This window comes from Pelophylax lessonae (assembly GCF_965119305.1).
Source record: "Pelophylax lessonae genome assembly, chromosome: 5".
NCBI classification, from domain to species: Eukaryota; Metazoa; Chordata; class Amphibia; order Anura; family Ranidae; genus Pelophylax; species Pelophylax lessonae.
Window position 1 is genome coordinate 545,233,163 of NC_138772.1, and position 16,095 is coordinate 545,249,257.

General features: G+C 46.1%; 1 protein-coding gene across 1 annotated transcript in view; it reads left to right on the forward strand.

Moving 5' to 3' along the window:
- The window catches only part of NRBP2 (nuclear receptor binding protein 2), a 192,593-nt gene that overhangs the window by 99,816 nt on the left and 76,682 nt on the right, over window positions 1–16,095 (forward strand). The window contains exons 2-4 of the mRNA XM_082257597.1: window positions 3,737–3,859; window positions 8,676–8,777; window positions 14,938–15,027. Of these exons, the coding sequence (XP_082113723.1) occupies window positions 3,737–3,859; window positions 8,676–8,777; window positions 14,938–15,027 (315 nt within the window). The remainder of the gene's footprint in view (window positions 1–3,736; window positions 3,860–8,675; window positions 8,778–14,937; window positions 15,028–16,095) is intronic.

The following is a 16,095-nucleotide window of genomic DNA, read 5'->3' on the forward strand; positions in this document are numbered from 1 at the left end:
AAAAAGTAAAACACACAAACACACTGATATATTGTAATCCTATTGGATTACATTACTAAATAAAATAAATTGACCTTAGTTTGCCCCCCAGTGCCCTTGCCTGCAGTTTTACTGTACTATATATATACTGTGTATATGTATGTATGTATATATATATATATATATATATATATATATATATATATATATATATATATATATATACTTTAACTTATTTATAGTTATTTATTATATTTTAGTTTATGATTTTGTGTTATCAAACTTTATCACATCTGGGATGTCTACCAGAGTCTTGTTTTGGTCAGGTTTAAGTAAGTAATTACTAAGAATTGTAGGCCTATAATACATAACACCAAATTTTCATGCAAAAAATTGTACCGCTTTTGGTACAAAATTCCTGACATAATCATACCGCCAGGGAGGTTAATAAAAAAGGAAAAGAAATGCTGTACCAATTCCTCAACCATTTGAACAGCCATCATGAATAATTCCTGTAATTTTCTTCCTACAACCTTCAGCTTCATCTAGTGGCCATAATGCTGTATTTCCCTGAAATCTCTCAATCAGAAAAATGCTGCAAAAACAGAAAAACATTTGCCCTGGTGGGACTTTGATTGAGGTGAACAAACAAGTCACTTAGATGATAAAAGTTTATTAGAAAACATACATAAATACAAGACCATACAGCATGCATAAAAACATGACCAATATAGCATACAGGTAACAAAATATTTCATGTAAAACATGATGGCAGAATAAAAATACAAATACCAAGAATGCATATAAATTGATGTAGTTTTGAACTCGACGCGTTTCGTGGGTCGAATGCCCACTCATCAGGAGTAATAATGCATGAGTATTTCTATAAAATAAATATATGTCAGTATAAATGATCTACATAGTGCTGACTAATAAGTGCGGGGACTCAATAAATATATAACCCATGTGGGGAGATCCACACTTACGTATGATTAGGTCAAAACAATGGGTATGACTCTGCCATAAGGCGGAGGCACCAAGTTCAACCCGGGAGCTGAAGGGGCCAAAGACTGCAGCAACCAAATGGGGACCAGGCGAGAACACACATGGGAGGATAGTGATGGGATCTTGGTTTCCGTATAACTGGCTGAAAAAAATATATATACGAGTATGTCAATATATTATAGTATATACTGCATCACATTGGTGATATCAGAAGGAGTATATTGATATGTAGGTAGCAACACCAGTGTTTGGAAACCATTGGAAAAGGGAGGAAGGGGGAAAGGGGGAAAAGAAACAGGAGGGGGAAGAGGGGGGGGGGAGGGGAAAGAAAAATCAGAAAAATACAAAATTTTATGGCCACTGAAGCTGACGATCATAGGAAGTAAATATAATGCACAAATTATGGCGGTTATTTGTGACAGCTGGGAATTTAGGAATAGACCCCCGAGTGTGTGATAGAATTTGAAATGAAAGGAATAAAAAGTAGATGTTAACAAAATCATTAAACTCCCGTAGAAGTTACATAGTTACATAGTAGTTGAGGTTGAATAAAGACAATAGTCCATCCAGTTCAACCTGTGTAGGTGTGTGTGGACGTAATCATCTCACATAGCCCTGAATGTCCTGATCCTTGAGATGTAAGTCTAAGAGTCTTTTGAAAGCCACCATACTACCCGCAGAAACCACCTCTTGTGGTAGACAATTCCACAATCTTGTGTCCCTAACAGTAAAGAACCCCCACGTTGCCTGAGGTTAAAACGCTTCTCCTCTAATCGCATTGTATGCCCTCGAGTCCTCATGCAATCCCTTCGACTGAACAGCTTTTTTTCTAAGCTGAGATCCCCACTGAGATATTTATAAATTGCTATCATGTCCCCCCTCAGGCATCTCTTCTCCAGGGAGAATAAATCGAGCGATTGCAGACGCTCATCATAATTAAGGTCCTCCAATCCCCTAATCAGTTTAGTTGCCCTTCTCTGGACTCTCTCCAGCTCCAACACATCCCTCCTGAGGACTGGCGACCAGAACTGGACAGAATACTCCAGATGCGGTCGGAACAGAGTTTTATAAAGTGGAAGGATTATAGTCTTATCTCTGGAATGCATCCCTTTCTTTATGCATGCTAATATTCTGCCGGCTTTGGCAGCTGCCGCTTGACATTGCATGCTGTTGCCTAATCTATCATCAACCAAGACTCCCAGATCTTTCTCCATTTTTGATTCCCCCAAGGGTTCCCCTCCTAAAGTGTATTGTGCTTTTATGTTTTTAGTCCCCAAGTGCAAAACCTTGCACTTCTCCACATTAAACCTCATTTGCCATGTCGTTGCCCACTCTGTTATTTTGTCCAGGACATTCTGTAGGATATCTGCTTCATGCTGTGCAGTTATTGTCCTGCCCAATTTTGTGTCATCTTCAAAAACTGATAACGAACTCCTGATCCCGAAGTTGTAAAATGATAATGCCATATAATAAGTCACTTTCAATCTTTTTGAATCTGAAGTTTTCTCTAAAATAATCCCTGGCAATCCTGCTGTGGAGGTCCTTGTTCGGGCAGTTCCTGTTATAGGGTGACAATCCTCTGTTCCTGTCTCCCATTTATGCCCATGTGTTGTCACCCTGTCATGCGCTCCCCCAGTTGCCATGCTGCTGCCCATTGCACAGGTATGGGCCAACATTGTCACTTTCAGGAAGCCAGTCCAGAGCAATGGTGTGCAGCTAACCCGAGACTAAGCACATGTAGACAGGAAGTCGCTGAAAGAGGCTGCAGGAGATCAGCAGCACTGAGATGGCGGGTAAAAAAGGAGACCATAGGATATTATAAAGAAAAAATCTATGTCCATTGTTTATGGCAGTCTCCTCTCCTCTTTTCTATCCATTCCTCGGACTCTCGCTGCAAAGAATATATATGTATGAATGTGAGTTAGGGACCTTAGATTGTAAGCTCCTTGAGGGCAGGGACTGATGTGAATGTACAATGTATATGTAAAGCGCTTGCGTAAATTGACAGCGCTATATACATAGGCGTGCGCACAGGGTGTGCCGGGTGTGCCTGGGCACACCCTAATCACCTAGGGCACATTAGCATTATCGCTCTGTTTGCCAGTGAGGAGATGGGAAAGATCTCCCTCGGACCTGCTCTGCCATAAGAGAAGTGCCACACACTTCTATTTCACTTTGCCAGCAGGGAGAGTAATGTACCGGGGCCATATACATGTAGGCAAACACATGCATGTGTATTTAAACTTTGGGGTGCACACCCTAATGCAATAGGCTGCGCACACCTATGGCTATATAAGTACCTGAAATAATAATAATAATAATATACCTCCCTTTACATCCTCTGGGAAAATTCAGAGACCCTGTTTTGGTCTTTTTGTCCAAGGATTTACACTCATCAGCTGCTGACCAGGAAATGCATGATCCCCAAGCATGTGAAACATCCAAATGAGATAAGTCCTTGTGTATGGCATTTCGATGAACATTTTGGAATGAGATCTGAGCTTTGTGGTTATTAAACTAAGCAGCTGCTTTAAAAGGATTTGGTGTGATGCAGAATTCTAGGGGTTTAAATCCTCGGATTTGTAGACAATACCTACATATATAAATGGTTGGTAAGGAATTTAATAAATGATACATAATAAAATATGGACTTTTATTGTTAGAGAGGGTCCTGATAACTTTCCACTATACAGCCGAAGCAAAGAGCGATATGATCTGCATCTATACTTACTCTTGTTGTTGTTGTCTGCAGGTGAATCAGGGGAACATGGCGGGCATAGAGTGCACCTACCTGGCGATGGACACGGAGGAGGGGGTGGAAGTGGTGTGGAATGAGCTGCATTTCACAGATAAAAAAGTCTTCAAGACTCAAGAGGTAAGAGCACCTGTAAAGGATCCAGAACTATGCACCCAGAATTGCAGGAGGGTCTATAGCCTTTACCCAAAGCTGTCTAGAACTGTGCTCTCCAAATTACAGGAGGTTCCAGAACCTTCACCCCAACCAGTCTACAACTGTGCACCTCAATTGCAGGAGGGTCTATAGCCTTTACCCAAAGCTGTCTAGAACTGTGCTCTCCAAATTCAGGAGGGTCCAGAACCTTCACCCCAACCAGTCTACAACTGTGCACCCCAAACTGCAGGAGGATCTATAGCCTTTGCCCAAAGCAGTCTAGAACTGTGCTCTCCAAATTTACAGGAGGGTCCAGAACCTTCACCCCAACCAGTGTAAAACTGTGCACCCCAAACTGCAGGAGGGTCTATAGCCTTTACCCAAAGCAGTCTAGAACTGTGCTCTCCAAATTCAGGAGGGTCCAGAACCTTCACCCCAACCAGTCTACAACTGTGCACCCCAAATTGCAGGAGGGTCTATAGCCTTTACCCAAAGCAGTCTAGAACTGTGCTCTCCAAGTTACAGGAGAGTCCAGAACCTTCACCCCAAATGGTCTAAAACTGCACACCTTAAATTACTGGAGGATCAATAACCTTCACCCAAACAGTCCAGAACTTTGCACTCCAGATTACAGAAAAGTCCATAACCTTCACAAACAGCCTAGAACTGTGCACCCTAAATTAAAGGAGGTCCATAAGCTTCACCCAAAACAGATCATATCTTTGCAGTCCAGATTACAGAAGAGTCCTTAACCTTCACCCCAAACAGTCTACAACTGTACATCCCAAACAATCTAAAACTGTGCACCCCAAATTACAGAAGGGTCCATAACCTTCACCCCAACCAGTCTAGAACTGTACACCCAAAATTACAGCAGGGTCCATAGCCTTTACCCAAAATAGTCTAGAACTGTGCACCACAAATTACAGGAGGGTCCACGACCTTCACCTCAAACAGTCTAGAACAGTAAACCTTCACAAACATTCTACAACTAAATTATAGGTGGATCCATAAGCTTCACCCTAAACAGACTATAACTTTGCAGTCCAGATTACAGAAGAATCCTTAACCTTAACCCCAAACAATCTAGAACTGTGCACCCGGAATTACAGGAGAGCCCATAACCTTCACCTTAAACAGTCTACAACCCAATTTATGGGAGGACCCATAGCATTTACTCCAAACAACCTAGCATTGTGCACCCCAAAATACTGGAGGACAGACAACCTTCACCACAAACTGTCTAGAACTCTGCACTCCTGATTACAAGAGGGTCCATAACCCTCACAAACAGTCTAGAACTAAATTATAGGCGGATCCATAAGCTTCTCCCCAAACAGACTATAACTTTGCAGTCCCGATTACAGAAGCATCCTTAACCCCAAACAATCTAGAACTGTGCACCTGGAATTACAGGAGGGTCCATAAACGTCACCTTAAACAGTCCAGAACTGTGCACCACCAATTACAGAAGGCACCATAACCTTCACCCAAACCAGTCTAGAATTGTGCATCCCCAAATTAACCACTTGCCGACCGCCGCAAGTACATATACTGCGGCGGTCAGCCCCGGCCAGGCAAAGTGACGTACCGGTACGTCACTAGCCTGTCATTAACTTGTGAGCCAATAGTGGGCAAGCGCGTGCCCGCTGAGGCGCGCGCCCGCCCCGGCTCGTTCCCTAACAAGTCAGTGGGTGTGACCGGCGGACCCGAAGTCCGCCGGTCACTCGCGATTGTTCGCCGGGAAGGGAGAAAGGCAGGCGGCTAATGTAAACAAGCCGCCTGTCATTCTCCCCTGTGTTAAAATGGAGATCAGACGGTTCTACTATGTAGGACCGTTGATCTCTGTTTTTACACCAGTAGCCATGTCCAATCACAGTTAGAAACACGCCCCTAGGACACACTTAACCCCTTCCGCTCCAATACAGTTAACCCCTTCCCTGCCAGTGTCATTTTTACAGTAACAGTGCATATGTATAGCACTGATTACTGCAGTAATGTCACTGGTACCCCCAAAAGTGTCAATAATGTCAGTCAAGGGTCCAATCTGCCGCCGCAATGTCGCAGTCCCGCAAAATAAATCGCAGATTGCCGCCATTACTCGTTAAAGAAAAAACACCAAAAATGACAAAAATCTTTCCCTTTGTTAGTAAACGCGATAACTTTTGCACAAACCAATCAAAATACGCTTTTTGCGATTTTTTTTTTTACCAAACATATGTAGCATAAAACAAATTGGCCGAAAATGTTAAAAAATAGATTTTTCCATTTTTTTTGGGGGAATTTCATATAAAAAAATGTGAAAAATATTGTTATTTTTGCAAAATTTACGCTCTTTTTTTGTTTATAGCGCATGATCAAAAAATCGCACAGGTGATCAAATACCACCAAAAGAAAGCTCTGTTTGTGGTAAAAAAAGGACGTCAAATTCAATTAGGTACAGCGTCGCACGACCTCGCAATTGTCCGTTAAAATCACGCAGTAAAAAAATCACAAAATACCTCCTGGTCAGGAAGGGGGTAAAATCTTCCGGGGCTTAAGTGGTTAAAGGAGGACCCATAACCATCACCCCAAACATTCTAGAGCTCTGCACCCTGAATCACAAGAGAGTCCAGAACACAAATAATTCACCCCAAACAATCCATTTATCTTCACCCCAATATACAGATCCTTGTCACCTGAAAGAATTCCAGTATAACATCTTTTATATCCTGTAAGGGGAACACCATCCTTAGAGAAACCTTTTACTCCCCCAATTGTATTAATATTGCCTCTTCATCGATCTGAATAAAGTCAAACTGAAAATTTTCTTAGCTAAAAAAATAACTATGTCCAGGCAATGGTAGACCAGAAAGTTCCCATATCAGGAACATTGATCCATCCCCCAACCCATCTATGAGCACTTAAGACCCCTTCCCTCTATCCCCCATCCCCTAACCCTCTTACATGGGCATCTGAGATCACCCCAACCCCTCCTCTAATAGCACCCGAGACCCAACTCCTCCGCTATAAACACCATTGATCCCCAACTGTTCCTCTGTGAGCACCCAAGACCCTCAACTCCATGAGAACCCGAGCCTCAACAATTGCTCCTTCATGAGTACCTAAGACTCCCCTTCCCCACCCCCATCCTTCCCTCCATGAGCATCAGAGACTTCCCTAACTTCTTCTCTATGAGCATTTGAAACTCACCCCCCTCCCCCCACAATCCTTTTCTATGACTACCTGACCGAGGCCAAGATCTCTCACCTCCTCTAAGACACTACCCACAACCCTCCTCCATGACATCTGAGACTCAACCCAACTTATTCATGAGTACTTGAGATCCTCTAACTCTTCCTCTGTGTGTATCTGAGACCCCACAACTTCTTCTCCATGAGCATCTGAAACCCTTCCTCCACCCTTTCTGCGTAACTACCTGAGACCCCCAACTTTTCCTCCATGAGCACCAGGGACACTACCCCCAACCCTCCTCCCTGAGCACCTGAGACCCAACCCAACTCCTTATATGTGTATACTTGAGATCCCTATAACTCTTCCTCTGTGTGTATCTGAGACCCCACAACTTCTTCTCCATGAGCATCTGAAACCCTTCCCCCAACCCTTCTGCTTCTATACCTGAGACCCCCAACTTTTCCTCCATGAGCACCAGAGACACTACCCCCAACCCTCCTCCCTGAGCACCTGAAACCCAATCCAACTCATTCATGTGTACCTGAGATCCCTAACTCCTCCTCCATGTGTATCTGAGACCCCACAACTTCTTCTCCATAAGCATCTGAAACCCTTCCCCCAACCTTTCTTTCATGAGCACCTGAGACATTACCCCCAACCCTCCTCCCTGAGCACCTGAGATCCAACCCAACTCCTTTATGTGTACTTGAGATCCCTCTAACTCTTCCTCCATGTGTATCTGAGACCCCACAACTTCTTCTCCACGAGCATCTGAAACCCTTCCTCCACCCTTTCTGCGTAACTACCTGAGACCCCCAACTTTGCCTCCATGAGCACCAGAGACACTACCCCCAACCCTCCTCCCTGAGCACCTGAGACCCAACCCAACTCCTTCATGTGTACCTGAGATCCCTAACTCCTCCTCTTAGAGCACCTGAGACACTACCCCCAACCCTCCTCCCTGAGCACCTGAGACCCAACCCAACTCCATGTGTACCAGAGATCCCTAACTCCTCCTCCATGAGCACCAGAGACCCCCCCAACTCCTCCTCCATGAGCATCTGAGACCCTACCCCCAACACTTCTGCATGATTAACAACCCCCTAACTTCATATCTGAGCATATTTGACCCCCCCCCAACTCTACCTGAAACCTTCCCTCCTTCTGCGCACACACCCGTCATGAACACCTGGGAACCCCCAACTCCTTCATGAGCATATGGGACCCTACAGCCAGCTTCCCTGCATGACTACCTAACATACCCAAACTTCACTTCTATGAGTGCCTGAGATGCCCCCCCTTCCCCCTTCCCCCATCCCCAAACCTCTCTAATTTAGGATGACATCCCATTATTTCTGATAACACAATGGCACGGGAACAATTTTTTAGTCCTCCGTTTCTGTTCAATTATTTACTTGTGTTTGACATTTTCCTGGAAAAATCTCATGTCTTTAATCTTCCAATATATTATATTTTTAGTACACAGATCAATTTAACCCTTACATAACCACACACATACATTGACTTTCTATACACACAAATGTGCACTTTGGCTGTTTTCCTTTTTTTGTCTTCCCTGTGCTCAGTACAGTCTATCCTCTGCTTCCCCTCCCCCATCTCCCCACAGGACAAGATTCGTACCTTGTTCCAGAATCTGATGGTCATTGATCACCCCAATGTGGTGAAGTTCCACAAATACTGGTTGGATGTGAAGGAGTCCTCCGCACGGGTAAGAAAATGTGACGCCGCTCTATATCACTGAGTCCACCTGTATGTGTGTATGTGAAACACTGATGGGCATGTGGCACCGATGGCCTCTCCATTGTGAGAGTCAAGAGTCAAAAACCCTATATTGTTAATATCAACTGTAGCGACATTAAGGAAAAGGACAACTTACGCATTTCAGGGGCCACCTGGAGCAATATATACACAGAATGTATACTGGCCACTCCCCCAGAAACATAATTTCCTGCTTGTGTGATTGGCTCACCAATTTTCCCAGAAGTCTGCCTAAGATACAACTCAGATGTCTGGCATCCCCTGCAACAAAAATGTCATTTTTGGTGAGATATTCCCAATAGGAACACGTCTAAAGGGATGCAGGCCCAGCAGCTTTCCTCATTAGAGCTCTGCAGCTGCCACAGCTGATAGATAATTATGAAACCACTCCCATTAGACCCACTCAGCACAGAGGAACATACAATGATTTCTTCAGAATAATAAAAAGGAAGGAATCTGCAACAAAGTTTGTTACAATCCCTGCAATATACAGAGATCACCCAGAGGGGGATGTTTTTTTCTCAACAAAAGTGGAGTTATGCTTTAACCGCTTTACGGCCGCCCGCCGCAGCGGCACGCAGCCGCTCCTGGGCAAACCGACGTAGGCATACATCGGTCGCGCGCAGGAGGCTAGGGGACGAGCGTGCGCCACCGGTGGCGCGCTCCCGCCCCCACTCGGCAGCAGGGACTCCATTGCAGTGGGCAGACGGCTCCAGTTGCTGCCTAACACCTGCGATCGCTCCCCACTGAGAGAGAAGAACTTCTTCTCCCTGAAATGATCATAGAGCCCCTGTGATCCTGCTATATAGGATCACATGTCTCTGTGATCATTTCACAAGCCCCGCCCCCATACTGTTAGAAACACGCCCCTAGATACACATTTAACCCTTTGATCACCCACAGTGTTAACCCCTTCCTTGCCAGTGTTATAACAGTAACAGTGCATATTTTTTAGCACTGATTACTATAGTAATGTCACTGGTCCCCCGAAAAGTGTCAAAATGTCAGTCAGGGGTCCGATCTGTCCGCCGCAATGTCGCAGTCCCGCAAAAAAATCGCAGATCGCCGCCATTACTAGTAAAAAAAATAAAAATAAAACAATAAAAATGACATAAATCTTTCCCGTAGTTAGTAGACGCGATAACTTTTGAGCAAACCAATCAAAATACGCTTCTTGCGATTTTTTTTTTTACCAAAAATATGTAGCAGAAAACAAATTGGCCTAAAATGTTAAATAATTTTGATTTTTACATTTTTTTTTTTTGAGAATGTTATATAGCAGAAAGTGAAAAATATAGTTTTTTTTTTTTTTTTTTCAGAATTGTCGCTCTTTTTTTGTTTATAGCGCAAAAAAAAATAAAAATCGCACATGTGATCAAATACCACCAAAAGAAAGCTCTGTCTGTGAGAAAATTTAGATACAGTGTTGCATGACCGCAAAATTGTTCCTTAACCACTTTACCACCGGAGGATTTTGCTGTCTTACGTCTGGGCCACTTTTTGCGATTCGGCACTGTGCGACTTTAACTGACAATTGCGCGGTCGTGCGACACCGTACCCAAACAAAATTTACGTCCTTTTTTTCCCACAAACAGAGCTTTCTTTTGGTGGTATTTGATCACCTGTGCGATTTTTACTTTTGCGCGATAAACAAAAAAATAGCGTAAATTTTGAAAAAATAACAATATTTTTCACATTTTTTTTATATGAAATTCCCCCCCCCAAAAAATGTAAAAATCTAAATTTTTTTTAAATTTTTGGCCAATTTGTTTTCTGCTACATATTTATGGTAAAAAAAATCACAATAAGCGTATTTTGATTGGTTTGCCCAAAAGTTATTGCGTTTACTAACTAAGGGAAAGATTTCTGTCATTTTTGGTGTTTTTTTTTTTAACGAGTAATGGCGGCGATCTGCGATTTTTTTTTTTTGCGGGACTGTGACATTGCGGTGGACAGATAGGACCCTTGACTGACATTTTTTACACTTTTGGGGGTACCAGTGACATTTCTACAGTAATCAGTGCTATAAATATGCACTGTTACTGTAAAAATGACACTGGCAGGGAAGGGGTTAATTTTATTGGAGAGGGAGGGGTTAATGTATACCTGGTGCTTACTGACGTGTGTGGGGGGAGGTGACTGAGTGACACAGGGACAGATCGCAGGTTCATCTATGCTGAACCCTGCAATCTGTCACTGCCTGTCACTTAGGAGATCCGCCCGTTCTGTTTACACAGGCGGGCGGATCTCCAAACTCGATTCCCCGACGATCGGGGAAGAGCAGCGGTGATCGCCGCCGCTCCTCCCCTGGCCCGATTCCCGCTGTGACTGAATACAGCGGGAGCGAGCCTCCGGCGGCGCGCGAGCGCCGCCCACAAGGGGAGGAGTCCAGCGACGTAGGTCGGAATCGAGCCACTTTGCCGCAGTACAGTCCCAGTGACTGGTCGGCAAGTGGTTAAAATAACGCAGTGCAGAATCACAAAATATTGCCTGGTCATTAAGGGGGCAAATCCTTTCCGGTCCAGAAGTGGTTAAAGATATTCTTATTCTACAAAAATAATCCACTACTTAATGGCCTTTGCACCAAGAGAAGAAAAATCAGCCTCAAAAATGTACCTAAAGCCACATTTTGCAAACGCTGCTTTAGCGCTTGGGCATTTATTCATTCCATTGGCTATTAATTACAGTAATAGCGAACCTTGGCACCCCAGATGTTTTGGAACTACATTTCCCATGATGCTCATGCACTCTGCAGTGTAGTTGAGCATCATGGGAAATGTAGTTCCAAAACATCTGGGGTGCCAAGGTTCGCCATCACTGGGCTAGAATATTCATTTATTCTGGCCATTGAAATGAATGATGCTCATGCGCTTAATGCACCTAGCCCTTTACAAGCGTTCAGGTGTGGCGGGCATTTTTTTGCGGCAAAACGTTCCTCATGCGACCGTAAAAAAAAAAAAAAAAATACAAGATTTTTTATTAAATTATGGATCAGAATGCAGCTGCATTGCTTTCAATGGAGTCAGGTGCGTGGACAGGAGCTGCTTTCAGGATCCATACCACAGAATCCAAAAATTTGCATCCAAAAACATGCGCTTATGCATATAAAGTTGCATGTATACGCATTTTTATGTGCGAAAATGAGGTCTAAACAAAGGGGAAAAATAAAGTATGATAAAAACTGATAATGTCACTTCTTGGCGCATTTAAATGCATCCATATGCAGGAACATTTCTCCTAGAAAACACAATGTGTATTAATATCGGGAATAATAAGACCCAATACTGTGCGTCTTTTGTAGTCCTGATGCAGTAGGCTCCTGAAACGCGTTAGCTGACTTTTTCCTTCCTGTTACAGTTGATATTAACAATAAAAAAAAATGGACTCTTGGTGCAGTTTTTTTGTCTTCATGTGGATCTGGGTTCCCTGTCTTTTGGGGTGGGGGGCCCCTCTTTGTGGAGAGCTGGCAAAGCCAGACCCTTAGGCATACCTGATGATTCCTCGTTATGGGTTAAGGATCTGTGTCTAGTGCCTTACCCTCATCTTCTATTGGTCTCCTGAGTGCCACCGACAGACTCTTGCATGGCACTATCCATCTCTCCTTTGTGGCACCCAGTGTGGCACTGACAGTCTCTCCTGTGTGGCACTGACAGTCTCTCCTGTGTGGCACTGACAGTCTCTCCTGAGTGGCACTGACAGTCTCTCCTGGGTGGCACTGACAGTCTCTACTGGGTGGCACTGACAGTCTCTCCTGGGTGGCACTGACCGTCTCTCCTGTGTGGCACCCAGTGTTGCACTGACAGTCTCTCTTGGGTGGCACTGACAGTCCCTCCTGTGTGTCACTGACAGTCTCTCCAGTGTGGAGCTAACAGTCTCTCCTGTGTGACACTGACAGTCTCTCCTGGGTGGCACTGACAGTCTCTCCTGTGTGGCACTGAAAGTCTCTCCAGTGTGGCACTGACAGTCCCTCCAGTGTGGCACTGACAGTCTCTCCAGTGTGGCACTGACAGTCTCTCCAGTGTGGCACTGACCGTCTCTCCTGGGTGGCACTGACCGTCTCTCCTGGGTGGCACTGACAGTCTCTCTTGGGTGGCACTGACAGTCTCTCCTGGGTGGCACTGACAGTCTCTCTTGGGTGGCACTGACAGTCTCTCCTGTGTGGCACTGACAGTCTCTTCTGTGTGGCACTGACAGTCGCTCCTGTGTGGCACTGACAGTCTCTTCTGTGTGGCACTGACAGTCTCTCTCCTGTGTTGCACTGACAGTCTCTCTCCTGTGTGGCACTGACAGTCGCTCCTGTGTGGCACTGACAGTCTCTTCTGTGTTGCACTGACAGTCTCTCTCCTGTGTTGCACTGACAGTCTCTCTCCTGTGTGGCACTGACAGTCTCTCCAGTGTGGCACTGACAGTCTCTCCTGTGTGGCACTGACAGTCTCTCCTGTGTGGCACTGACAGTCTCTCCTGTGTGGCACTGACAGTCGCTCCTGTGTGGCACTGACAGTCTCTTCTGTGTGGCACTGTCAGTCTCTCTCCTGTGTTGCACTGACAGTCTCTCTCCTGTGTGGCACTGACAGTCTCTCCTGTGTGGCACTGACCGTCTCTCCTGGGTGGCACTGACAGTCTCTCTTGGGTGGCACTGACAGTCTCTCCTGTGTGGCACTGACAGTCGCTCCTGTGTGGCACTGACAGTCTCTTCTGTGTGGCACTGACAGTCTCTCTCCTGTGTTGCACTGACAGTCTCTCTCCTGTGTTGCACTGACAGTCTCTCCAGTGTGGCACTGACAGTCTCTCTTGGGTGGCACTGACAGTCTCTCTTGGGTGGCACTGACAGTCTCTCCTGTGTGGCACTGACAGTCTCTCCTGTGTGTCACTGACAGTCTCTCCTGTGTGGCACTGACAGTCTCTCCTGGATGGCACTGACAGTCTCTCCTGGATGGCACTGACAGTCTCTCCTGGGTGGCACTGACAGTCTCTACTGGGTGGCACTGACAGTCTCTCCTGGGTGGCACTGACCGTCTCTCCTGTGTGGCACCCAGTGTTGCACTGACAGTCTCTCTTGGGTGGCACTGACAGTCCCTCCAGTGTGGCACTGACAGTCTCTCTCCTGTGTGGCACTGACAGTCTCTCCTGGGTGGCACTGACAGTCTCTCCTGTGTGGCACTGAAAGTCTCTCCAGTGTGGCACTGACAGTCCCTCCAGTGTGGCACTGACAGTCTCTCTCCTGGGTGGCACTGACCGTCTTTACTGGGTGGCACTGACAGTCTCTCCTGGGTGGCACTGACCGTCTCTCCTGTGTGGCACCCAGTGTTGCACTGACAGTCTCTCTTGGGTGGCACTGACAGTCCCTCCTGTGTGGCACTGACAGTCTCTCCTGTGTGTCACTGACAGTCTCTCCAGTGTGGAGCTAACAGTCTCTCCTGTGTGACACTGACAGTCTCTCCTGGGTGGCACTGACAGTCTCTCCTGGGTGGACTGACAGTCTCTCCTGTGTGGCACTGAAAGTCTCTCCAGTGTGGCACTGACAGTCCCTCCAGAGTGGCACTGACAGTCCCTCCAGTGTGGCACTGACAGTCTCTCCAGTGTGGCACTGACCGTCTCTCCTGGGTGGCACTGACCGTCTCTCCTGGGTGGCACTGACAGTCTCTCTTGGGTGGCACTGACAGTCTCTCCTGTGTGGCACTGACAGTCGCTCCTGTGTGGCACTGACAGTCGCTCCTGTGTTGCACTGACAGTCTCTCTCCTGTGTGGCACTGACAGTCTCTCCTGTGTGGCACTGACAGTCGCTCCTGTGTGGCACTGACAGTCTCTTCTGTGTGGCACTGACAGTCTCTTCTGTGTGGCACTGACAGTCTCTCTCCTGTGTGGCACTGACAGTCTCTCTCCTGTGTGGCACTGACAGTCTCTCTCCTGTGTTGCACTGACAGTCTCTCCTGTTCTGACACTGACAGTCTCTCTTGTATGGCACCCAATATGGCACTGACAGTCTCTCCTGTGTGGCACTGACAGTCTCTCTTGTATGGCACCCAATATGGCACTGACAGTCTCTCCTGTGTGGCACTGACAGTCTCTTCTGTATTGACATTGATTGCAGCCTCTCTTTTCTCCCACAGGTAGTCTTTATTACTGAGTACGTCTCGTCTGGGAGTCTCAGGCAGTTTCTGAAGAAAACTAAGAAGAATCATAAAGCAATGAATGCAAAGGTGAGCATCCCTCCCGTCCTCTGGGATCCTGAGATGGAAAATGTCACCACACATCCCTATTGTACTGTATGCCTGAACCTCTTCACCATGTCTGCATGTTTTATCTATTGATTTGCAGTCACCTGGTTCGCTTTTTCGCTATATGCAATTATGAGCAGAGGGATACAGGGCTGCTGTTAGAAGCCATGGGGCCTCATACAGCCAGCCTGACAGCCCCTCCCACAAAAAAGCCCAGTTTTCTATACATCAGTTATGAATGAACACAGTGCGTGATCAGTACTGATCATTCATGTGTCCATTCAGGAACGGAAGAGGCTTTTATATGTAACCTATTTATTGGACGCTTCCCCCACGCTCCATCCTGGGGGATCCTATTGTGTCCTTGCAGCTGGAGGTGGGAAGGAGAGGAGGGAAGCTGATGCACTGAAGGGGTGGGGGGCCTGGGCAGCAGGGGGGAAAGGTATGGAGCACAGGGAGGGTGATGGGTGTGGCAAGGGAGGCAATTACTGGAACCGATCCATTGTATGGCACTCTTGCCCTCCCCCCTTCCCCCCACCCTCCCTGCCCACATCCTCTAATCACCCTGCTGCTTGGGCCCCCTACTGGCCTGGGCCTCTGTACAGTAGAACTGGTGGTACCCCCCTTTTCATGGCCCTGGAGGGATATAATAAAGTGTCCGCAACATCAATGCACCAAATGCATTAAAATTAGTTAACTGTGCGTTTTTGATGCGTTTGTGGCCCGTTAAACGCTTGCCAGACACCCCCCCTGTGTTCGTTTTTTTATTGAATGGATTTTTGTCTTATCATCTTGGCTAGTAATGCTTTCTAAACGCATCTCAAACGCGCTGTAAATGCCATAGGGGCACTTGTGGCGCGTTTGCAGCGTATCTACATTGACATCCATGGAAGGAGGGATTTTCTTATCGGAGAATAGGTGGAGGTACTCCGCCCTTTCTGAGTCACCACTTTTCTCGGCTCCCTGCCCTCCTCCAGGCATTGACCCTTGGTTCCACCCCCTACCCACCTCCCAGTATTACCCCTTTTGGAAAATATAGAAGGCAAGAAT